Below are 22,554 nucleotides of genomic sequence, written 5' to 3' on the forward strand. Positions count from 1 at the left end.
ATTTCGTAGACATTAACAAGAGATTGTTCAAATCCTCATCTTTCAGATAGTACGCAAATTTTTGCTCATGTTTTAAGTTGGTGGCCGGGGCAATATGTCAGGCCATTCTGCATGCAAGATGCAACCGCAGACAGTCCGGCACAGACGCTTTCAGACACAGAACAAACAAACGTAGAACCAAAGTAATGATGTGTATAAATCGTGCAGTAATGATTCAACACTGATACGGAAAAATTCTCTCTCTCTCTCTCAATCTCTCTCTAGAAGGCTATGCATAGGTCATGCTTTGGCCCAAAGACATTGCAAACTGTAGCTTTTGGGGGGAGAAAAAAAGAACAATTAACTTTTTGCCATATTTTATATTTGGTCATAACAGATTTATCATATGACAAACATGACCCACATGTCATAGACACATAAAGACCTATCTGTTATAAACAACAAAGTGACAAATCTATTATCGTCCATTTTTAAGAGTGACAAAAAGTTAAATGCCCTGACATTGCAAACAGGAGCTTCTTCAGCTCTGAGCTGAAGACGCGGAAGTCCATGTTTTGTAGCAAGAAAATTCAGTAACAACCCTCGCAAAGATCAGCACTAGAGAGTAGTGTCAATTGTCAATCTTTGATTAATTGTGTGAAGTGACACATGAGAACGCCAGCTGGAAAAAAATTTGGACACTCAATTGTCATTTGTCAATGTCTATTATTAGTGCTTAGGGAAAAACTGCACGTGCAAAAGAAATTTGCAAATATATGTCGTTGTGATTGAATCTTTTTTATACTATATTCTATAACTTGCGGGTAAGCTAACCAAATGGCTGAAATATTTATTATTCTTAGGAACTTAGTAAGATCTTTTTAGGACTTTCTATGCAATATGCAATCGACAATCCCACCCATAAAATATAGATTTTAAAGCTATGGATCTGCTTTTAGAGTGCATTTGAAACATAGGATTGTGAAAACGTGGAAATAGAGAAAAAAATGTAGTAATGAAATGCCAGGTCCACTGGAATTCTATAGTAATTGAAAACAGAGAAAAGTTCATAACCATCATTGTTTGATTCCTACACATGAGAAACATTGGAATTTAGTGTTATTGGAAGAAGAAAACATGAGAGATAGAACCTCATATTTGTTTTCCTCTAAAATCTCTATAGGATTACTTAATCCATAGGAATTTTAAAGAAAATGGTTGGATGTATTTCCTCTGTTTCATATTATAAGACTTTCTAGATTTATTTATATATCAATATATATGTTTTGTATATGTGATTCTAGATTTATTAGCACACATACAAATCTAGCTAAGATTATAAAGTTTTATAATATAGAACGGGGGAATAATCTTTTATTTCAAAGTCTCTCAGAAAACTTTTCTGTTGGATTGAAACCCTCCAAATCGTCCTATGCATTTTTCATACAGATCAAAGAGGGTCTTAATATTCATCCATTTCTCGTAACCCACGCGCCTCCTCCCCTATTACATTCTCCGTTGATTTCCTCATCCTCGCTGTCCACTGTGCTACTGGCAGATCTTCTTAACATTTTTATTTTTAAAAAAAATTAGTTTATGTACGACTATTTTTTAATTTCTTAAAAATTTTAAATAAAATTAATAATCAAACGCCGGATACGAAACCAAAAGTTTATCTAAGGAACTAGGAGTAGGTTTCAGATACGGGGTTAAAAACGTTTTAGTATCGGCAAGATGGGCCCGGTGCGGAGGTGGGGCCACAAAACTTAGACCTTTCGGCTGGGCCCACCCGACCCATCATCAAAAAAGCAAAAACGACGAGGACCGCGACACGGGATCGATCTCTGATCTCTCCCTCCCGCGCCATGCTCCATTCCTTAAACACCCGCGAAATTAACTAACGGCACGCCGCCTCGTCATCGCGCGCGGCGCGTGTAGGATGCCAGGAGCGGCGGCGGCGGCGGCGGCGGCGGGACGGAGGCAGCCGACGGCGTCGGAGCGGCGGCGCATGTACCGCGACCTGGCGCAGTCGCTGCGGTGCGGCCTCCGCGACGCGGCCGCGGGGTTCTCCTTCCTCCGCCTGCGCGGCCTCCGCGCGCTCCTCCGCGCCCTCCGCTCCGCCGCCGGCTCCGGCCCCGGCCCCGACGCCGACCCCCGCCTCTTCCGCCAGTCCCAGGCCCTCCGCGACCTCCAAGGTGACGCGCGCATCCCCCCTCTTCCTCCTTCCTCCTTCCTCCTCCTCCTCCCTCTCGCCGCCGGTGAGTGGTGACCGACGGAGCAATTAACCGATCGATGGATGGGGGCGGTGGGTGCAGTGGTGCCGGTGCTGTTCGAGCACAGCCTCCGCCGCGTGCAGGACGACGGCGTGGTGACGGTGGGGCAGGTGCTCGGCCTCGCGCCCGCCGTCAAGCTCACGAACCCCGCCACCGACTCCGAGGTCGCGCTCGCGCTCAGGGTGCTCGAGGGATGCTGCCTCCTCTGCCGGGACTGCGCCGCCGCCGCCCACCGCTACGACGCCGTCAAGGTGCACCACCACGATACACTCCCCTCCACATTAATTCCATCGAAAAAAATTAAAAATAAAAAACTAAAACCATCACGCACAGATCAATTCATCGAGACGTGAGCAGAATTAATTGATGTCTACGCGCAATTAGGTTAGTCTCAATGCATGTTTCACGAGAGTTTCATCACAGCGATAAAATTGCTAACTTGGCAGGGTTATTAAATAAGAGAGTTTTATAAGATGAGAGAGAAGTTTTATCCCATAAAACTCATCTAGTTTGGTTACCTGTTTTACGATCTAGATAGAAACTAAGACTGGCCTTATGAATTTATCATTTAGTTGGGAAATAGTTATCACGTAGGTTAGTCTTTAACTCTGATGGTGTCTGAACGATCATCAGTACGGCACAACTGTGCAAGTACGACGCTTCGCTTGCAAAGTTGGATAGTATGATACTTGGACAGGGAGAGAAACTTCTCTCGGTAGCTGAGCATTAGCAATTGAGTTATGGATGGAGAGGTACGAATTGGGCCAAAAGAAACATCTGCTTCATCTCTCGGATGCTGCTAACTTTTTCTTCTGGATTTGGACGAAGCCTTTGTGTGTTGAACGCACAGGGATTTTCGTGGTCCTGGGCTCCTAGCAGGAGGCGTTCTGTTTAAGTTTACCGTTGCTAGGAACTTGTGATTATCTTGTGAAAGGGAGGGGACAGATTCGTTTATATTAAGGGTGAGCAAATGTCATATTAAAAATTAAAAAATAACTTTTAGATAAAATCTTTGCGCGTGTGTTTTATTATTTTAAAAGCAAATACGGTAAAATAAACTACGATGAAAAAACCAAAATATACTCTAAAATTTGAAAATTGGCATATGCTTATATGACGGTACTAAAATAATGAGGCTCACGCAATAAACGTTATATGTTACACTGAACATGGTTTGGGTTTACTGAATTGGTGTTAAACTTCAGGATTTTGCGTGTATTTAATCTCTGAGTCCGTTTCTGAGTTATGCATGAGTCATGAATTTTTTTAAAAACATATCTAAGGTTAAACATATAAGATGTGTCAGTGAAGTAACCAGATAGTACTGCGTAGATAGATAACAATAAAAGTGAGCTGGGATGCAATGAAAACAAAAGGAAAAGAAAAGGAACCGATGGAAGGACCAGTATAAAACTCTGGTTGTCATGTACTTTTGCAGGTTACATCTTAGATGTTTACAGCATAACGAGTGGTCTTACTACGTTCAGTATCAGTGCTGTTCTGTGATCTGGGAATCAGGTCCTTATTTGAACTGAAAAGTGATCCGGCCATGATTTTTTTATTTTTTAAACATTTTTAATAAATAATTTTATTACTAAACCTCGGGAGAAAATATTTCTATCAGATGAACCTTTTGGCCACGCTAATGTTAGTGGCGCAGCGTGATTGACGTGGCAGGCTTGCTATGCCAAAAACTCTGCGAGGCAGCATGAACATATCCTAAATCCACATCAAAGTTGTTCATGCACATGAATGCACAATTGTACCATAAGGAGAGTATGTCCGTTGTTTGACCACAATGAGAGTATACTGTTGTCATTTGTTGGAACAGCAGATCATTCATGGTGTTATAGGACTACACATGTTTTAGGTAATGGTCATAGCTTTACTCCTTTTGTTTGTTGCGTATAATTGTGGCAAAGTGTGCTAGTGTACTTCCATTACTCTTGATGTTTCACCAGGACAAATTGATTCGAAAATATTGAATTATTTTATCCATTTTTCTTAGTAAACCGACCCAGCAAAAATTTTTAGACCCGGCAAAAAAATAAAATAAACCAGCCATCTATTCTTAACAACAATGTCCGTCCATTATCCTTTTATTTTCAAAAAGGGTGCATGACATCTTTTTTAATTCCTAAAGGTGGATATAAGGTTTTGTTTATGCATTTCCATTCTCACTTTGTGTGAAAGCATATCTGGTTGGGTCACTTGTACTATGGTTGCTTGTTTTTCTGTTCATTCTTTCTTTAAGCTACAAAAAATATTCCTTTTCATGATCATCTCATATTTATCATATAACTTCCTTAGGTACTTCTGAACATACTGTTGACTCGGGGCATGCTTGAACAAACAGCATGTCTGGACACTCTTCTGGCATTGATGGTGGATTCATCAGAAAATATGATGGTGAAATATGGCCCACAATTTTCAGATTTACCTCTAGGCAGTTCTATGTGCTGCATTTCTCTTCTCCCTATCTCCTTTTCATCTCTCGTTGTTTTCCTTTTATAGGATTTCAAGGAACATGAAGGACTAAATAAAATTGTTGATCTTGTAAAGGACACACAGAGAGATGACCATCTAAGGTATGTCCATACAACAGGACATCGGACGTCTTTATTATTCTACTACCGATTTACCATATGATTTTTTTTTTACATTAAGTTGCAACACTTCGCCTCACACTTCATTTCTTTTCCAGGCTAAAATTTGCAGAATTTCTGCTTCTTTTCTCTACATGTGCAAGTGAAAATGGTGGTGGTACCTTCTTTTTTAGTATGCAAGAGGATCTTAAGAATTTTGTAGGGGGGAAATGTGCATCATATATCTGCTCAACGATTTTTTTCAGCTCAACATTAGATTCAGAAGTGACAGAACCTGAACTAAGCTTTCATGCAAAGCATGTATTGGATCTCCTAGATGGCTATGTGTATGATACTGTAGCTCAACAGGATGTGATCTCACCTTAACTCTGGTGATTAATTTGCGACAGAAATCTATTGTATAGAACTAATTAATAGAAAAATGTATCAAATTATTAGCCCTATACTAATTTATACATCTTAGTTCTTTTCTTGTATTGTTCTCAGTACTCATATCAAATAATTTATCTTGACTATATTATTGAATTCTTTATGTTCTTTGCAGTTCCTTATTCAGGCTCGTGGCCTCTGGTTCGATAAATTGCTATATCTAATGCACCTGTATTCAAATGTCATACACAGAATGAACTCAACGAGTGCAGTCATAATAAGCCCATGGTAGAAGTAATTTCTTATTATTTGTTTAACAGAAAAAAATTATTAAGTTGTACACCAGTAATGTAAACAAGCAGCAATAATTCTTCTTTATTCAGCTCCAATGTTTCGGAAGCAAGAATAACAGTTTAAATCTCCGGCCGATGCCACTTGTGAAAGATAAAGATAAAGTTAGTGTTTCACGTAACAGATGATAATTGGAGAAGAAAAGATTAGATCAGCGGAAAACAGCAGAAGATTATACTGTTCAGAGTCCAAACGTCGCTTTGCATAACCAGATTTTTTTTTTTACGTGTGGCGACTAACCTGGTTAGTATAAAATGTAGCTGGGCTATTCATATCCTTGAACAGGTTTACCCATTTTCTAATTAAGAAATTGAGTGTTATGAGACTTGTGAAAATACGTCTGATACTATGACTTTACCAGGTGTTGGGCTGCCAATTGTACACTGCAAAGGTTCAGCCACACAATAGCTCCATAAAGAGAAGTTTCTGCCTCACAATTATTCGAAAAAAGTTGTAGCCTAAAAATTCACGCGCACCTTCCGTATTGAGAATCTGAGATGTTGATGTTTGCCAAAGTACATCCGTTACAGATATGTATTGTTGGAGGGGAAAAAATAGCACTGGCAACACAAACAAAAATACCACATGAACATTTTCAGCCAGAGAATCTGTTGCTAAAGAGCTTGAGGTCTCCCATGTAAATGTAGTTATCACCAAGCCTGGACAATCCACTGCTTAAAATGGCCAAAGATCCCCCCAAAGTGACCTCCGGGCCTGATGATGCATGGTAGGGTTCTTGCTTTGGGTGATCACTATACGCTCGAATGCGCCTTCCGATGCATCCCGTTTGGTGGCACGGCATACATCCATCTGCACCTGCCTTCCTCGTCGCAAAGGACTGTATATAATCCGTCCCCAACCTCCTCCAAGATCAGCACGGACAGGTTGCTCTTCCAATTCCTCCTCTTCGGTCTCATGGAATAAACTTAGTTCCTGTGCATCAGAATCATATGGGACCAAACTGTCCTCAGCGTCAGCAGGAACCTCTTCATCTCCATCGCTTAGAAATTGTTCCTCTGAGCAAAAAGTAGCAAGGGAATAATGGTTCTTCAAGATCCTGATACAAGAAAGGACTGGAGGAATAATCATGACTTCATGAGTAGATGATTACCGTAGTCAATGATGAGATCTTCTGGGTTTCTCTTGGCATGGCGTTCTTTAAGCGTCTCAAATTTCATGCCATCGAGTGGCCAAGCTTCCCTAAATTAAAGACAGAAGAATATCCATTAAGTCAAGTATATATTTGCAGGTGCATAAGCTGCACAGCAAATGAATGCACAGAATGAAAATTAATTGGACAAATCTGGATATCAAAGTCTCGAGTCCTTACTCTGGCCGCTTGCCCCTTCTTAAAGCAACATAGCAAAATTTCTCATCCTCAAACCCACGCAAAGGGACACCATTAGACCTCTGCAGCAAACATCAGAAACGGGAAATAAAAATGTTAACAGCTACAGAATTCAATTAGGTTGAATTTTAACAAAATAAAAAAAATGCTTTAATGATCTCAAAAGTTAAATCAGAAGTTTAAAATGATCTCAAAAGTTAAATCAGAAGTTTAAAAGCACATTAAAGGGTTTGTCTTGCAACTATTCACTAATCACTACTGAAAATACCACCTCGAGGTCAGTAAATTTGTGGGAGCACATAGAAGCCTATCCAATATGAAGAGCAATTACAGAAGGAAATGCAAATGAAACTCAGTGCAACACCTTCATCAGAAATTAATTGATAATGATATTATTTAACAAACCCTGGTAGTTCAGATATATGTACATTTCCTCAACTGTTTAACACAAGTGCTTACTGTAAAAAAAGACATAGCATAAGATACAAAATAGATGAAAAGTAAAACCTTGTAGGCACGTTGCGATGACGTCCTCTCCAATCTCTGAACAAAGTGGCAGTATTTATCTGTATTCTTCAATGGACACCGACCATCATGGGGACACTAATGCGGGATGTGAAATTAGTCTTATAACAAAAGCATATGACAGGCTTTGAGCATTTATCATAATCAGCTTACCGGGGCAACCACAAAAGCACCATTTTTTAATGGGGATTCTTGAGAAACAATGCTCTTCATTTCACTTGGAGCAGCACGTGTGGATTTTTCAATTTTGCGGCACTTCTGGAAAGCATGGATAGTAAGTAAATAATGCTATATAAATATGAATAACCAGAAAAGCTTAGAAGAATCATATAGTGAATGGTAACATTCAGAGCATACTCTCTTCTCCATCCAAAGGATATACGAGCGCATTTGGCTTATAATCTTTGCTCCTTGAGGAGTTCCAGGCTCTAATAAAACCTATAAATTAATGGTTTTTCTTCATATACCAGTCATAAAAATATCCCCAAATACAAGCATACACGTGCAAATGCACATAAACACAAAAGAGAAGGGTAGTATATACCAAAACATCGCTTGTTAGGTCCCAAAGCTGCCTCACTATTGTTATTCGGTCATTCAAAGAAGGAATCTCCCCAAGTGCGTAAGACTGTAAATTGAGAGAAGATACTCAATGAAGGTTGGAAGGTAAATAATTACTACAGAAAAGTAAATCAATAACAATTCGCTACGATTTGCAGTAGTTTCTCAAAATTATTCAAACACCACTGTCAAACATTCAAACACCAAATGTCTCAATAACTTACTGAAATTACGAGATCGTGCCGTCGCTCATGTTTTTTGATGTTGCGGTTCAACTCTTGGATGCTATCATAGCTATGGATAAGTGGTAACCCCTTCAAATCTACAAGCGTTTGCAGTGAAAGCAATATAATGAATACTTATTTGGTACATTCTGTTGATAGTAGATAAGTGGCATCCCTTTAAATCTTAAACATTTTTAAAGTAAGCATTAATAAGAAATATTTATTACCAATTCGTAGTATAAGCAAAAAAAAATCATGAAGAAAACAGCATGTACAGAGCATCGCCAGATTTAGTGTTTGCCATTAGAAATGTCAACATATTCAGGGACATGGTAAGCCAAAGGCCTCTAACACCATAAGGTTATGACATCAAACTGTCAAATCAAATGTCATATTCCCGCACATTTGCAAGTTGCAACTCAAATGTTACGCTAAATCTACCTAGTAATCGACCTTATTCAATATTCACTACGTCATGTCTGCAAGAGAACAAGTTAGACTTACTATCAAGAAGGTTCTTCCCTGCTCTCTGCATCTCTTTGGACGGCTCAACCAAATTAACCCTCTCTATTGACTTTGGCCACACTGCCCTCATTGCCCTGCGCTCTTACATCCATGTTAAGCTTATGCAAAGTAAACACTCAGTAATATATATCAATTGGCCAGCTGGGCTTTGCTCACCAAAGTGCCGAGCTTGGCCCTGCTCCAAAATCCAACACGCTGGCAGGTGCAAAGTCTGGCAACCTCCGACGTACCTGCACAGATCGACACATCAGTACATGAAAGCCCTCCAGCAAATGAATTCAGCTCACGGACGACAACAAAGTAACAAGCACTGTCGTTCCTGTACCTCACGGAGCACACGGTAGCACGCCGCGTAGATGGCGGGCATGCGGGAGGCAACGTAGGCGACCGTCTCGTCCTCGCGGTACCGAAGGCCGATATCCCCGTAGGCAGACCGAACCTTCCATCGCGCGGCCCGCTGCTCGGCGCCCGAGGGCGCGCGCGGGTCGTCGAGGAGCGCGCCCCGCGTGGCAGCCGCGGCCAGCTCGGCGCCGGTCCCCTTGGCGCGCTCGAAGGAGGCCGAGAGGAGCAGCACCTTCCGGTTCATGTGCGTCCTGTCCTGGTCTGCACCTCAGCCAAGCAATCGCCGGTGAGGTCGAAGCAATTCGTCGAGCAGGTGGTGAGCGTGAGAGGGGGGGGGTCGGCGGAGGTCGTTACCGCGTAGGTACCGCTTGATGGCGCGGCGGAGGGAGAGGGGCACGATCTGGATGCCCTGGGACTGCTTCGCCGCCGCGCGGATGGTCTCCGGCGTCAGTAGCCTCGGCGCGGTCTCCGGCAGGAGCGCCGCCGCCATGTCTCCCCCCTCTCGCGGCGTTCGTCGGAGCGAACCGCCTTCAAGTGTGGGAGTATTATCAGGGTTAGGAGTAGGAAATGAAGTGATTCCCTCTACCGTTGGATCGTCATTGGACGGATCGGATATAGAGGTTAGAGATTGCTACTGGTACTATTTTGCAGAAGAGACCTTAGTATTATTTTTCATGTTATAAGTATCCCTGATGAGGTTGCATTCGCTTCACGGCCTTAGCCAGATTATTGGTAGTTTTTTTTTGGGCTTTTATGCATAAGTTTTTCGAACTATATGTTTTTAAGAAATTATATATAAGTCCATCGTCTTGAATTTTTTAACTTTGTAGTAGTTAATTTTATCGTTTTACAATTTAGAATGCGTTATTTACCTCGATGAAGATAAAGATAAAATATTATTTGATTTTTACAGCTATTTAATGGTAGAGATAGTGGAATTAACAAACACAAAGTATATAAAAAAACATCGTTCAGTAATCGCAAAATACGAAGAAAAAACTGAGTAAAAGAGCATAACCTAGATAGCTTCCAAAAAATCAGATAAGTTTTCATCGGTAAGAAAACATACCAACTTTTAGTACTTTTTGCCAATGGAAGTCTAGGTTCAAAAATATCCGGATGGTATTGCTTTCATTAATAGCGATCCAATTCTAACCTCTCAACGGTCCATATAGACAATCGATTTCGATTAGTCTCGGTGACAATAGGAATGAAAATGGTCTCAAAGATGCTCAAATAATTTCCGTTACCATTTCTCTCAAGATAGAATAGTAAGATAGAGTAAAAAACAATATGATTTTGGTCTTACCGAAAATCAAACAATACTTTATCAAAATAGAGCCATATAAACGATGTATCACAGGAACAATTACAATCCTGTTTACGTTATAAATCAATGTAAAAATCACATACCAACGAAGATTTAAATCAATAACTAATTTGAATGATTCATAACGATATTGTAGTATCAATGTTGGTATTATAAGATATATTTTTCATATTTCCGTATGAAAATGATATGCTGCTAGAACGGTTTTAAAAAGTATATCATTTTTAGGAAATCGGAGTACAATGATTCCTATAAAACGGAAATGATATCCGGTTCTATACTGTTTACATTCCTGCTGCCTTCATCCTAAAACGATTTTATTTAGCCCACTTTATACAAATCAATACATAAGTACTAAAATGTATTTCACTTTTTAAATCCCAATGCACTTGTCTCTTACATTTTTCAAATTCTATATTGTCCCTCACTTTATCAGACTTTAATATAACAATTACTTAAGAAATAAAGTCTTTTAAGATAATGAGTGAAGGTAAAAATGAAGCTTTTTTTTATGGAATGGAGGTACTAATTGACAACGGCACTTTTGCAAAAGGAACCATGAGACCATGTATTACTTGGCTGTTTCAGAACTGAATTTTCTCTCCAGAATTCAGATACAAAAAATATACAACGTATCAGATACATGAGCATTCTTCTTGCTTCGAATTTTGACACAGCAAAGGGCAAGCTACAGAGTATACACACACAATTGGGTTATTGGGGGCGAAGGGCTGAATGATGCAGATCGCGTGCAGACAAAAGCTCGCAGAGTTGCAGAATGCCTCTTAAACTTCGCGAGTAATGCACATCCGTCTATGTACAGTTGCACACAAAAACACCTTCGTCTACCAAGTTGGATTTAACATTCATGGTGTCATCATGATGAGCAGCACATTTCCTTGTCCTGAGGCCATCCAAATTCTTCCAAGAATGACAGTATCACACCATTCGACCAACCAAAACCAGTCTGCGGGTAGAGATGTTCAGAAGTCAACTTAGAAGAAAAGGCATATCCCTGTTCTACATTTGGTGTAGTAATAATCATCGTATGAGAGAGTTACAACAGTCAACAATAGTATAAACATGTTCTATTGATGCGTGAGCACAACAGTAAGAGTTTTTTTTTTTTACTTTGAATTTGGCGATAACCACCATACCTGTGGTTTATATTCACCGCCACCTCCGGATTTCCCACAGGCCTCCACATCGTACTTCTCATGCATAGCGCCAGTAGCCTTGTAGGCATCGTAGTTGGTTCTCACCCACCTCGTAGCAATGTCCTCAGCAAATTTCCTTGCCTCTTCTGAACCAGACCTTAACAATCCCTCAACTATCAGATGCTGCAATGGTGCCCATCCATTTGGAAAATCCCTGTTTCAAATTATCAGGCCACCTGATTAAATTAAGGAAGCCATGTGGTTTCAGGGAGAGAATGCAGTGGGATAAGTGTCCACTGTCCAGTGAACTGACCATTGCTGCCCTGTGTTTGATAAGGAAGTTGCGATTCCTGCAGGCTGCACCAATCCTGATGCCTTGAGGCTATTCATGACTTTCACTGATTTTGCCTCATCGACAAGTCGCTCCAAGCCTGATTTAAATTTCATACAACATTATTAAGTACGGAGTAACTAACAAGGAAAGAGTGAGATTTAGAAAGAGATGGAAACTCTGGGGTGGTCGCCAACTGCTGGAGCCTGGCGGGATGTAATGCAAAAATTTACTATTCACACACAAATATTTTGCATCCCCTCCACCCTCCCAAGAAAAAAAGAAGAAGAAGAAAGAGTAATGATGTGATCACTAGTGTTATAGTACTAAAAACAGCTCAAGCAGCTATAAACATGAGACAAAGATAAAAAGATTGCAAGATGAATGACAAACTGAATCTGGACATCCTGAAGTATGAGCATGTGACAAAGACAAAAATGTTGTTAGATACTTTGTAAAAGATTTGTGCGCATTAACTGTACAGTTTCTAGCCATTTAGTGGTTACAGTAATTTCACATGATAATCGCACTACACCTAGGGGTGGTAATGGGTCTAACTTTTTTTGCCTATAAAATTGGAGTTAAAATTTTATAGTTTTGAGCTAAAATCGTTAAGAATTAAATAGAATTGTGAAATAACCCAAGGGCCTTGGTCCATTACCACTACTAACTACACCTCATACAAGAAAACTCAGAACAAGAAAAGACACACTAATTCATGAAATATATGTAGATATATATTACCACCTATTCCCAGAATAAAGCATTGAACCTTTGCATTAGAAAAAACAAACACAGGGAGGGGGCTTCTACGGGACATACCTGAATGTTGTGCATTTAACCACAAAGGTACAAAATTAGAAGCAAAGATGATGCGGTTCTGTGAGTTAGATTTCCATTGGTAGACTCCCTGTATGGTGCTATCAAGTTAATTAAATCAAAGGCGCTTTCACAACTGGGCAAGACAAATGAGATCATTTGTAAGAACCTGGCAGTTTCCATCAATAGGAAGCCAGTAGTCAAGCCATTGCTCCATGTCAGAGTTCCACAGAACAGATTCAATTGCATTATGGCGTGCTTTAGAAGCCTCCGAAAATCTTTCTGATATTGTGCTCTCTCCAATGAGTTTAGCAAAGAAAGTTATGTCCTGTTCCATCTGAGTTGTGTACAAAGTGAGGATCACGTCAAATTTCTGAACATTGTTGACTTGTAGCAAATAAGAATATATTTTGTTTCAACATGCACCTCTAGCTATTATGATGACATTAATATTGAATAAGTGAACTACAAAAAAAAATGTTAAACCGGATGCATATAAAGCATGCGGAATCTATAAACTACATGTTCAGAATTCTATTATCATGACAAACTCCATAACTTGCTGAATCTGTATGTCATGCACCTTTGGAAATCAAATATGGCATGCTATATATCATACCTTCAATATGAATGTGTTCAAGTCCACAGGTATAATGTAAGACGTTGTCAATGTTGTCATGTCAGAAGAATTCCTGGATAAGCAATTAAAAAACTGAAATCAGCATGTGGTACACATCACAACAGTGAATTTGATATCATTGGAGCTCATAATGTTTTCTTTGGTAGTGTGGACATTAACAAATAAAAATACAAACAAACAAAAATTTATTAGTAATAACAAGTTTTTCAAACATTCAACCTCATCCATCGAGAGCTGAAATCCCATCCTGATTCAGCTGTAGAAGCAACTTGGTGGTAGAAATTTTCTTTAGCAGCTGTAGAAGTAAGCTTTGAAGCAAGTTCCTCATCCTAAATTCAGAACAGACCATAGTTAATCCTTGAAAAGCTGCGGTTGCCCTCAGTGAGTTATCATCATGAACATAGTTGAAACCTTACAATTGTTGCACTTTCTGGCCTAGGTTTGTTCCACATAGCCTGGTAGCGACTTAAATTATGTAACCGTCCATGATTGTCCATTATTGCCACATTGTGAACACCTGCATGAGTGTATGATACGATCACTGTATAGGGAGATTGTTTTAATCATGCAAAATTGTAAAAATGCTGAAAAGTGGCTACAGCCATCAGCTACCTGACATCCAGAAACTATGCTCTTTCAGCAGGGAAGGAAATGCCCTCTTTACAAAAACCATATCACCAGTTGCCATGTATATGTCTAAAATCATGGAACTTAAAAGTGGTGGCTGGCTGCACAAAGACAAGGTCTCAGACAACGACCATACAGAAATTTTGGAAATGAATTCTAAACTGTCAAGGGATGTCCCCTTCTTTTGTATATCATCCAAATAGTTATGAAAAAGGTTAACAAGATATGTTAATATGTGATGTAACACTCCACAAACATGCATATACAAATTCGACCTCTACAAATTGATATATATATATATATATATATAAAAATGAAATTTGGCCACCTCGCCTTGGGGATGGCCCAGCAAGTTGTAATAGAAAGAACAAATTAAACTACGGTTACTGTACGAATATTCAGAGGCATATTTGTTTTTTGTTGCAACTTGTCAAATTCAAATTTGATCTTACCATATTGGTGTAGTGATATATCATACATTAATTTATCTTTCTAAATTTTTTACTAATCATTTAGGTGACATGCCAGAAAAACATGTATGGATGTTGAAAGTACAGACCAAATTTACCAAACAGAATGCTAAGACAGAGATGTTATCACCTTCGGTTAGTGTAGTACGATCTTGCCCCGTTCAGGACAAAACCGTATTTCTCAACAAGATATACGAGATTAAGTGCGATATCCTTTGCCGTCTCATACATTTTGCTCACCAGTAAACCTCTGCACCGAATGACATGGCAAACAAGAAAAAAATTATAGATCAATACTTCTATCTGGGATGCATATTTGATCAGAACGTACTGTACAGTGTAATAAAAATATACTCCAATCATGAAGTCGAGACCTGAAGCACTTTGTGTGGAGACCACTGTTACATTGTCAAAATACTATGACAACAAATTTAAAATTTAAGCACGATTAGAAACTAATTCATCATTTACAGTTACACTACATTGCCATTTCCACGAAAATGCTACGACAAGAACCAACTCTCACAACTGCAATTTCCTAAGGAATCAAGTCAATCAACGATGGATCACCATGGGCTTTGTGGCTTTGTCAGCGCCAGCATCCACCAACAACATCATTCCGGTAGGCTAAAATATACTACTATCCTTGTGGCCACACAGCCCACGGGCAACCAGTCCGATCAGCAAAGCGCAACCAACCATAGAATAATCAAGCAGCCCCTGGTATCCAGGTCGTGCCATAGAAAGGGACAATTCCTAAACAGACAAGCGAACCTCGGAGATTCGACGCTTGCATGTTCGCCTGATACAGGTACTACCTAACAAGACAAGAAGGGCAAGAACACGTGTTCTGTACTATTCGTTCAAGCCTAGATTCATCAATTTGCACGTCTCCACGCAAGCAAAGTGTTCATCAAACCTGATCTAGCACAGTAGCACTGTTCGTTGCTGGTACTAGATTTTTCGTGGTGACTAATAAGGAAGGTGTGTCCAATAATGGAGCACGGCGGAATGGGGTGGAGAGGAGATGCGGGTGTACGGACCTGACGACCCAGTAGGAATCCCAGTAGTAGACCTCCCGGAACCTGGAGCCCGGCACGACCGCCCTGCCGGGGAGCGGCAGCAGCGTGTGCCGCTCCGGGCGCGCCGCGGCGGCCGGCGCCACCCGCCGCGTCAGGTCCTTCCACAGCGCGTGCACCTCCAGCGCCCAGGCCCGCGCCTCGGCGCTCTCCACCCTGGGCAGGAACCCGCGCGGCTCCCGGTCGAAGTCCGGCGGGTCGGCCGCGACGAGGTCGGACCCGGCCGGCGCGAAGTACCGCGAGATGTAGGCCTCCATCTCGCCCCTCGACGGCGCCGGCCGCGGCAGCGACGCCAGCGCGACCGCCGCGGCGCCCGCGTCGGCGGCGAGCGGCAGGTCGACGTAGAGCTTGGGGTCGAAGTCCCGCGGCCCCAGCGCCCGCAGCGCCTCCGACTGCACCCGCTGCAGCAGCACGAGCAGCGCCTCCTGCGCCCCGCCCTCCTCGACGCCACCCTCCGGAACGGCCGCGGGCGCCATGTGAATCGCTCGGAGGAAGGGGAGGAAGAGGAGGACGACGAGCGCGAGGAGGAGTACAACGAGGAGTTGGTGGCGGAAGAGACGCGGAGGCGGAGACATGCGCGTCGCGCGGGGGGGGGGGGGGGGGGGGGGGGGGCGTTTTTAATCCCGCGGGGTGGGGGTGCGGGCAACGTGACGCGCGTGAGAGAGCGAAACCGCCGAAACCTCGAGGCGGTTCCGCGGTTGCTGCGGCGGCGGCGAGCGACGACGCCGAGACGACGTGGAGTGGAGGTGGAGCAGAACGACAACGCGGCGGCGGGCCGATCGCTTCGGCGGATTGGTGGGCTGCGTCGACGACCCGCGAACGCCGCCACGGCCGCGTGGGGTTTCGGCTGGTTTTTGAACTGGACGGACGACCACTGCTCGGCCGGCACATCGGCATCGATGGATTCGAGACGCGAGCGTATTTTGTCGTAACATGCCGGCCTTCTGGGTGCGGGTGGCTTGCCGGCGGCCACACGTCGCTAGCTCGGTGGACGTACGGTGGTGACACCGGCCGCCCGCTACCGCCGCGGCGGGAGTGCCAGGTCGGAGTCGTGGTGGGGGCGCGCACGGCGCTTCGCACGGGCACGGCACTGCACAGTCTGCACTGGCCATGGACGCCGTGGTCTCAGCTGGTGGTGGGGGCGAGGCGATCCATCGATCGATCCGCTTTGATCTCAACGAGGTTGGAGGTCACCGACCGGTGGCGATGCACGAGTTGATCACCGCATGCTCGACAGCTACGCTTTTGAAAACGTTTACTACAATAGCGACCTACCGTTCGTCCGGGTCGTCATTGTCTAGAAAGAAAGTGTTTGTTTATTGTCTAAAGTGTTGCCAGACCGACGATACGAGCACAGATAATGACATGCCCGCTTCTTAGGTTGCGTTGGAGAGCAGAAGTTGGAAACCCTCTCCCGGCGGGAGCGAGATCCTCTGCAGACTGCAGTAGCACGAGAGTAACGGTGGTGTAAATTTGGTATACCTCTAACCGTTGAATCGAACAGGATGGATAAGATTTAGTGATATAATATTTGCTACAATAGTGAATAATATTTCAAAATTATTTTTGCTGTAGTATTTTAGCACTGATCATGGCATTGATTCACTACTACACACATGAACAGTAGTTTCTGTAGTATTTTGGTATTATTGATTCACTATTACACTCACATGAACAGTATTTCTCCGTATTACTGGACCCCTCCCGGCGGCATAGAAAATGTGATTACTTTAGCTCGTGATTAAATAACTACTCTATCCGGTCAAAATATTTTAAATTTATAATAAGATTTAGTAAAACTTCTAAAATTTTGACAACCAAAATTTGTTTGAATAAATATATAAAATTTAAATAAGTTTATGATATTACGTTAGTGCCTTTCAAAAAAATCTACCTATATCATTTGTTTTGTAATTAAACTAAACATTTATGAAATAATTGATAATTAAAATTTTAAAAGTTTGATCAAATATTTTGATTGGAGTGAGCATTAGCTAACTTGAAAATAGATTAATATGATTTTTTTTAAAAATAACTTTTATGTATTTTTTGTACAAACAAAATGTTCAGCCATTTGTAAAGGGTATGCGTGTAAACGAGGGAGTAAAGTTGGGAATGGGGAATGTCGTGCTTTTGTAACTCTGACCTAAAAAAAGTATACTATATTTTTAGCTGTGTTAAATATTAAAAGCCAAAGATACTATAATGCTTTTTGCTTTCTCAAACTCTAATATAAATGTCTATTACTTTTTCTAACTTTAGATTCCTCTAATGAGAGAGTCTACCCGGAGCAAATGTGAAGAGAGAAAAAAAGAAGTTTTTGTGGGACGAGTGGAGTAGTACATTTTGGAAATATAGATCTCATCTCATGCTGTCTCGGTCCGTTGGATGTACAATGAATGGCAACATGAAGCCTCGAAATATTTTTATGTGCAAGGCGTGTGGTAACCTACGGGGAATTTTGAGCATAATTTCTCTACAGAAAGAATCAACATTACTGCAGAGTGGGAGATGGACCTCGTTTTTCTGTCACCTAAATAGCTATTATTTTTTTAAAAATAACAAAATAGATTAATATCAGATATATCGCTCCATTAACATACAACACTAATTTTCATTTGTACAAATTATAACAAATATAACAAAAAATCACAGTTATATTTGTCATTTTTGTTATAACTTATAGGGATCAATTTAAACTCATATATCTCGTATTAATTAATCTTATTATTTTTTAAAAACAATTTATGATTATTTAGGTGACGAATAAGTAACGAGTAAATGTCTACTCATGAGACGAAAACACTTCCCCTGCGGACTGTTAGAGCAAACATTACTCACATACTGCAGATTGTTAGAGCAAACATACTAGAATTCGAGACGAAGAAAAACAGACTCCAAATCCTCCGTCCAATTCCACACGTGCAGAGTGACCAGAATTCGGGGTTTTGTTTAGAGGGTGTTTAGTCGATGAAATAAAAATTTTGTATGTCAAATCAAACATTTGATCGGATGTCGGAAGAGATTTCTAACACGAATGAAAAAAAGGTATTTCCTACTTGGCCTGTAAACCGCGAAACGAATCTTTTGAGCCTAATTAATCCGTCATTAGCGCATGTGAGTTACAATATCACTTATGGCTAATCACATACTAATTAGGCTTAAAAGATTCGTCTTACGATTTTTCACGTAACTGTGCAATTAGTTTTTTATTTTATCTATGTTTAATACTCTATTTATGTATCGAATGTAGATTCGATGTGATGTTTTTGGGTGAAAATGTTTAGGAACTAAACAGCTCCCTTAAGATAAGTCCGACGGCCTACGCCATGTTGCTGGTATAAGGGAAAAAAGAAATAAAGAAAAGTATGTTTCCATGTTGAACAGGCAACGCCACGATATCCATAGTACATCAAGCACTATAAACTGGTAGCAAAAATGCAGAAGAAAAATTCACAACTCACGAGTCGGATTCAGAAGCGGAAACACTGAAACTAAACATGGAGCCGATCAAGATCAAACAGCAAAAAGATAGTGTATGACAAATTTTAGATATAGTAAAGCGCGGTTTATACATTATATTAGCGGGGAGGGAACATATATAATTGGACAGGTATCAGAAAGATGCTATCTCAGTAAAGAGTAAAACCGCAATGCTGGGTGTGTGATCAGCAGCCTGCTTATACATCATGCATTCATGCCTCACATCAGTACTCCCGAGCTGCGTTTTCGGTAGCGAACTACATTTAGGTTATGCATAAGAAGGCTAACAAAAAACTAGTGGAGTCAACCTGTCAGGTTCTATTAGCACGGCCCCTGAGAACATCCAAATCCATGTCGTCAGGGTCTGTGGCCTGAATCTCAAAGTGCACGCCGTCAAGCTCGTGCCGAAATTGGTTCCTCGACACAGCGTATATGGTCTTGGCGCGGATGCCGGAAACAGAAGGGGACCTGAAAAGAAAAGGAGCTCCAGTAAGATCAGTAACATGGATGTGTTCTAATGACTTAGTGGCGTTTCTTGTCATAGGAAACCTGAAGAACTTTGAAACAAAATTAAGTTATTATGTGCCATGAAAAATCCATGAGCACTTACTTGGACACATAGCCCACATCCACGCATTCCTCTGCTACACTAAAATACCACAGCACGTTTGATTCTAAATTTTTGAAGTGGTTGGCTGCCCGAAAGATAGGCACAGAAGAACTTGGTTCTCTCGTCTCAATTGTTAACTTGTCCGTAAGAGCCAAGCCTAAGTTTGCTTTCAGCACTAGTAACTGTTGCTATGAATTAGCTCCACCAGGCACCAGTTTATGAGGAATTAAATTAAGTGGATGAATGGATGAGATTGAAACATACAGCTCACTGGAACTGGATAACTGGATATATAGGCATCATGCCATTATTCAAGCTGCTGAGTAAAGATGCGGCTTTGTATTTATCCTTGCAGTAAAGGGGTTGGTGCTCTTATCTATTTATCCTAACAATAAGAAATCTGTAACTACAAATAGGCAATTGTCAGATCATTTGATAGGTCACAATGTACTGAATTTAATTGTTTAACAAGCTCCGAGTTGCCTGTTTTTTTGTTGCTATCCTAACCAGAAACATTTTTGAAACTTATCTAGGCAGAGCAACTGGGGCTGGAAGGAGACAGCAAACAAGTCCACCCCACAAAACCCCAAACTGAAGCTGAAACAGGGGGCAAGAAAGACTGACCACGAGATGAAGAATATCTTGCTCTTCCTGCAGTTGTCGTCGCTGACGAAATCCAGGTCGTAGACGGCGTACCGGCAGTCGTCGGCCGGCAGCGAGGCGGTGAAGTCGGCGTAGCTCTCCCCCGGCGCGCCGGTCTTCTCCACGACGATCTCCTCCCTCCTGTCATCGATCTTGAATATCACGTACCGGTGCACCTTCCTCCTCTTCAGCTCCAAGAAGGCGCTCTTGCTCTTCTCCGGCACCTCGACCCACGCCGGCGAGCCGCCACCCTAAGCCACCAATGCACAATTCCCTCCATTAAATCACTAGCCCATCCCGAAAGAACAGACATCCTCCTCGCCTAGATCGAAGAAACACAAGAGAAGGGAAGAACAGAAACAACCATAACCGAGAACCCAAGAATCTCCATGGACAGTCTGGCCCTATACCACCACGCTACCAAGAAATCGAAGCAGAGAGGTTTAGAGGGGAAGAGGCCAAGAGGGTGGTGGGAACTCGTACTACTCACCCATGGCAACACCGCCGCTGCCGCCACCATGTGCCCCGGCGCGCGCGTCACGATCCTGGACTCGCGGCGGCGGGAGGGGGAGGAAGGGATCCCGCGAGCCGAGGCGAGGGGGAGGAGATTGGGTCGGAGGATTATTCTATTGGGGTTGGAGGTGGAGTTCAACGAGGGCATTGATGAGATCATGGGATTCGTGCGGGGGCGGCGCCCCGCCGCGTCCACTCGAGCTTCTCCTCTCTCTTTTTCCCGTCGCCCCCACCGGCGCCGGCCATCTCCCACGCGGGCCGAGGCCCAGTTTGGTTTTGGGTCTGTGGGGATTCGACCTGTGGCCCATTACTCTACGTGGCCCTCCGAGTTGGCCCAATTTCATTTCAGACTATTTTATCTCCAAGCAAATTTTCAAAGGTCAGAAGACTAAAAACTGCATTTGAACTGTATTATATATAACCTCTGAATTTTAAGAATCATAATACTCTCTTAAATTTTTTATTTGAAGTCGTTGACTTTTAAATCTATATTTGATCATTCGTTTTTTTGCAAATATGCAAAATTATAGGTCATGATTAAAGTGTGTGAGTAATAAATTGAATCGTAAAAAAATAAGTAATATGTAGTTCATGGAATATGACGAATGGTTAGATGTAGACAGAAAAGTCAACCATATTGAATATATAAAGAAAATGTTCACTAAGTCAAAAACGTTCACTGGAGTATAGAGTATAGTGCAAGAGTTGAACTGCGTTAAGGAAACAAACTTCAAAATGAAACCAAACAATAGTAGAGGAGCATATCAACAAGGTACTAATGTGTTGTCGTGACAATTGCATCCTTGACCTCTTTTGACGTGCACATCAATTTGATAAACTAGTAATCTCATTCATTGCTTCCATGAGAACCACTTAAATCAAATGGTTGTTGTTGGGTCATATATTTTGTGGTGAGCTTCTTTAGACTTCAAAAGTTCTCCATACAGTTTGTCGGTATATGTAGGGATCGCATAATACAACCCTGCCGTTTAGAGCTACATTGATGGTTTGTGCTCAACTTGATCAGTGGACCATGTATGGTTATTGCTGCTAGGAAACAAAATGATGGACGAAAAAGGGTTCAGGTAAATAAAGTATAAGACGAAATCATATGATGGTGAAGGAATTGTTATATTGTTGGATCGACGAAGGAGGTTGAGGAAGAGGCCCAACAAAATTTTGCAATCTACCCGCTAGCAAAGAATCACCCTCCCCTATCTACTAGACAAGACGAGCTCATAGGCAACAACACCCAACAACCACAGGCCAACAATAGCTAATCTAACGAGAGACACATTGAATGATGTTGCAGTTGGACACCACCTTTACTTCCAAGGCTGTTGAAAGGACAATAGAGCCTCTAGTCAACTCCACCTTAAGCTATGAGTAATAGTCTAAGAGAAGGTGACCAAGCACATGCCATGGCGATTGCCCACCACCGTCGCTAGGGTTGTCAATAGGGAGGATAAACACCTAAGCAACATCATCGAATATTCACGGTGACAAGGTATACATCACATCATGCCCTCACCTGGAAGTCGCAACAATAGATCTAGTGAAAGGGCGAATCAACAAACACTACCAAAAGCCGTAATAATTAAATGGGTAGAAAGTGAGCGATCATGTGGTGCAAAGATGGGACATTGTTGTTGGCCAAGTCACCAAAAGGGAGGTGAAGCACCCTGATGATGTTATTTATCGGCTATAGTTGCTGATCTAGTGGGAGGTGGCCACTGCTAGGGTCGCCAAG

At 41.9% G+C, this 22,554-nt stretch overlaps 4 protein-coding genes across 4 annotated transcripts; 1 reads left to right on the top strand and 3 right to left on the bottom strand.

Annotated features, from left to right (window-relative positions):
* The first annotated feature begins 1,858 nt into the window (after window positions 1–1,858).
* Window positions 1,859–5,365, top strand: LOC102718398. Its single transcript, XM_040528272.1, has 5 exons — window positions 1,859–2,174; window positions 2,295–2,503; window positions 4,563–4,661; window positions 4,767–4,840; window positions 4,957–5,365. The coding sequence occupies exons 1-5, from the start codon at window positions 1,919–1,921 to the stop codon at window positions 5,222–5,224; spliced, it is 906 nt and encodes a 301-aa protein (XP_040384206.1). The 5' UTR covers window positions 1,859–1,918; the 3' UTR covers window positions 5,225–5,365.
* A 506-nt stretch (window positions 5,366–5,871) lies between these two features.
* On the bottom strand, window positions 5,872–9,658 carry LOC102704738 (probable S-adenosyl-L-methionine-dependent RNA methyltransferase RSM22, mitochondrial). The gene is made up of 12 exons (XM_015841713.2): window positions 9,458–9,658; window positions 9,087–9,364; window positions 8,918–8,991; window positions 8,741–8,835; window positions 8,237–8,334; window positions 7,996–8,079; window positions 7,809–7,889; window positions 7,605–7,709; window positions 7,434–7,529; window positions 6,909–6,988; window positions 6,690–6,778; window positions 5,872–6,594 (listed from the first exon to the last, which is right to left on the bottom strand). The coding sequence occupies exons 1-12, from the start codon at window positions 9,591–9,593 to the stop codon at window positions 6,254–6,256; spliced, it is 1,557 nt and encodes a 518-aa protein (XP_015697199.2). The 5' UTR covers window positions 9,594–9,658; the 3' UTR covers window positions 5,872–6,253.
* Window positions 9,659–10,964: 1,306 nt separating this feature from the next.
* Window positions 10,965–16,131, bottom strand: LOC102705009 (probable trehalase). Its single transcript, XM_006661903.3, has 11 exons — window positions 15,521–16,131; window positions 14,608–14,727; window positions 13,993–14,108; window positions 13,797–13,897; window positions 13,600–13,709; window positions 13,360–13,432; window positions 12,910–13,077; window positions 12,744–12,831; window positions 11,904–12,021; window positions 11,591–11,804; window positions 10,965–11,400 (listed from the first exon to the last, which is right to left on the bottom strand). Exons 1-11 carry the CDS (start codon window positions 16,129–16,131, stop codon window positions 11,311–11,313), a joined length of 1,809 nt encoding a protein of 602 aa, XP_006661966.2. The 3' UTR covers window positions 10,965–11,310.
* A 2,932-nt stretch (window positions 16,132–19,063) lies between these two features.
* LOC102705285 (actin-depolymerizing factor 10) lies at window positions 19,064–21,038 on the bottom strand. Its single transcript, XM_040528351.1, has 3 exons — window positions 20,782–21,038; window positions 20,274–20,542; window positions 19,064–19,507 (listed from the first exon to the last, which is right to left on the bottom strand). Exons 1-3 carry the CDS (start codon window positions 20,962–20,964, stop codon window positions 19,351–19,353), a joined length of 609 nt encoding a protein of 202 aa, XP_040384285.1. The 5' UTR covers window positions 20,965–21,038; the 3' UTR covers window positions 19,064–19,350.
* Between the last annotated feature and the right edge of the window lie 1,516 nt (window positions 21,039–22,554).

Source organism: Oryza brachyantha, chromosome 10 (genome assembly GCF_000231095.2).
Source record: "Oryza brachyantha chromosome 10, ObraRS2, whole genome shotgun sequence".
NCBI lineage: Eukaryota > Viridiplantae > Streptophyta > Magnoliopsida > Poales > Poaceae > Oryza > Oryza brachyantha.

Bases quoted from the DNA above. Each gene is read 5' to 3' on its own strand.
- LOC102705009 (XM_006661903.3), bottom strand. From the start codon at position 16,131: ATGTCTCCGCCTCCGCGTCTCTTCCGCCACCAACTCCTCGTTGTACTC. The intron at 13,898-13,992 runs GTAGCTGATGGC...ACACTCATGCAG, and splicing joins GCATAGTTTCTGGATGTCAG to GTGTTCACAATGTGGCAATA. The intron at 11,805-11,903 runs GTCAGTTCACTG...AATTTGAAACAG, and splicing joins TCAAACACAGGGCAGCAATG to GGATTTTCCAAATGGATGGG.
- LOC102718398 (XM_040528272.1), top strand. From the start codon at position 1,919: ATGCCAGGAGCGGCGGCGGCGGCGGCGGCGGCGGGACGGAGGCAGCCG. The intron at 2,175-2,294 runs GTGACGCGCGCA...CGGTGGGTGCAG, and splicing joins GGCCCTCCGCGACCTCCAAG to TGGTGCCGGTGCTGTTCGAG. The intron at 4,841-4,956 runs GTATGTCCATAC...TTTCTTTTCCAG, and splicing joins CAGAGAGATGACCATCTAAG to GCTAAAATTTGCAGAATTTC.
- LOC102704738 (XM_015841713.2), bottom strand. From the start codon at position 9,593: ATGGCGGCGGCGCTCCTGCCGGAGACCGCGCCGAGGCTACTGACGCCG. The intron at 8,992-9,086 runs GTACAGGAACGA...CGATCTGTGCAG, and splicing joins GCTACCGTGTGCTCCGTGAG to GTACGTCGGAGGTTGCCAGA. The intron at 7,710-7,808 runs GTATGCTCTGAA...CATGCTTTCCAG, and splicing joins TCCTTTGGATGGAGAAGAGA to AAGTGCCGCAAAATTGAAAA.
- LOC102705285 (XM_040528351.1), bottom strand. From the start codon at position 20,964: ATGATCTCATCAATGCCCTCGTTGAACTCCACCTCCAACCCCAATAGA. The intron at 20,543-20,781 runs GTGAGTAGTACG...TTGGTGGCTTAG, and splicing joins CAGCGGCGGTGTTGCCATGG to GGTGGCGGCTCGCCGGCGTG. The intron at 19,508-20,273 runs GTCAGTCTTTCT...TTTTCTTTTCAG, and splicing joins AAGATATTCTTCATCTCGTG to GTCCCCTTCTGTTTCCGGCA.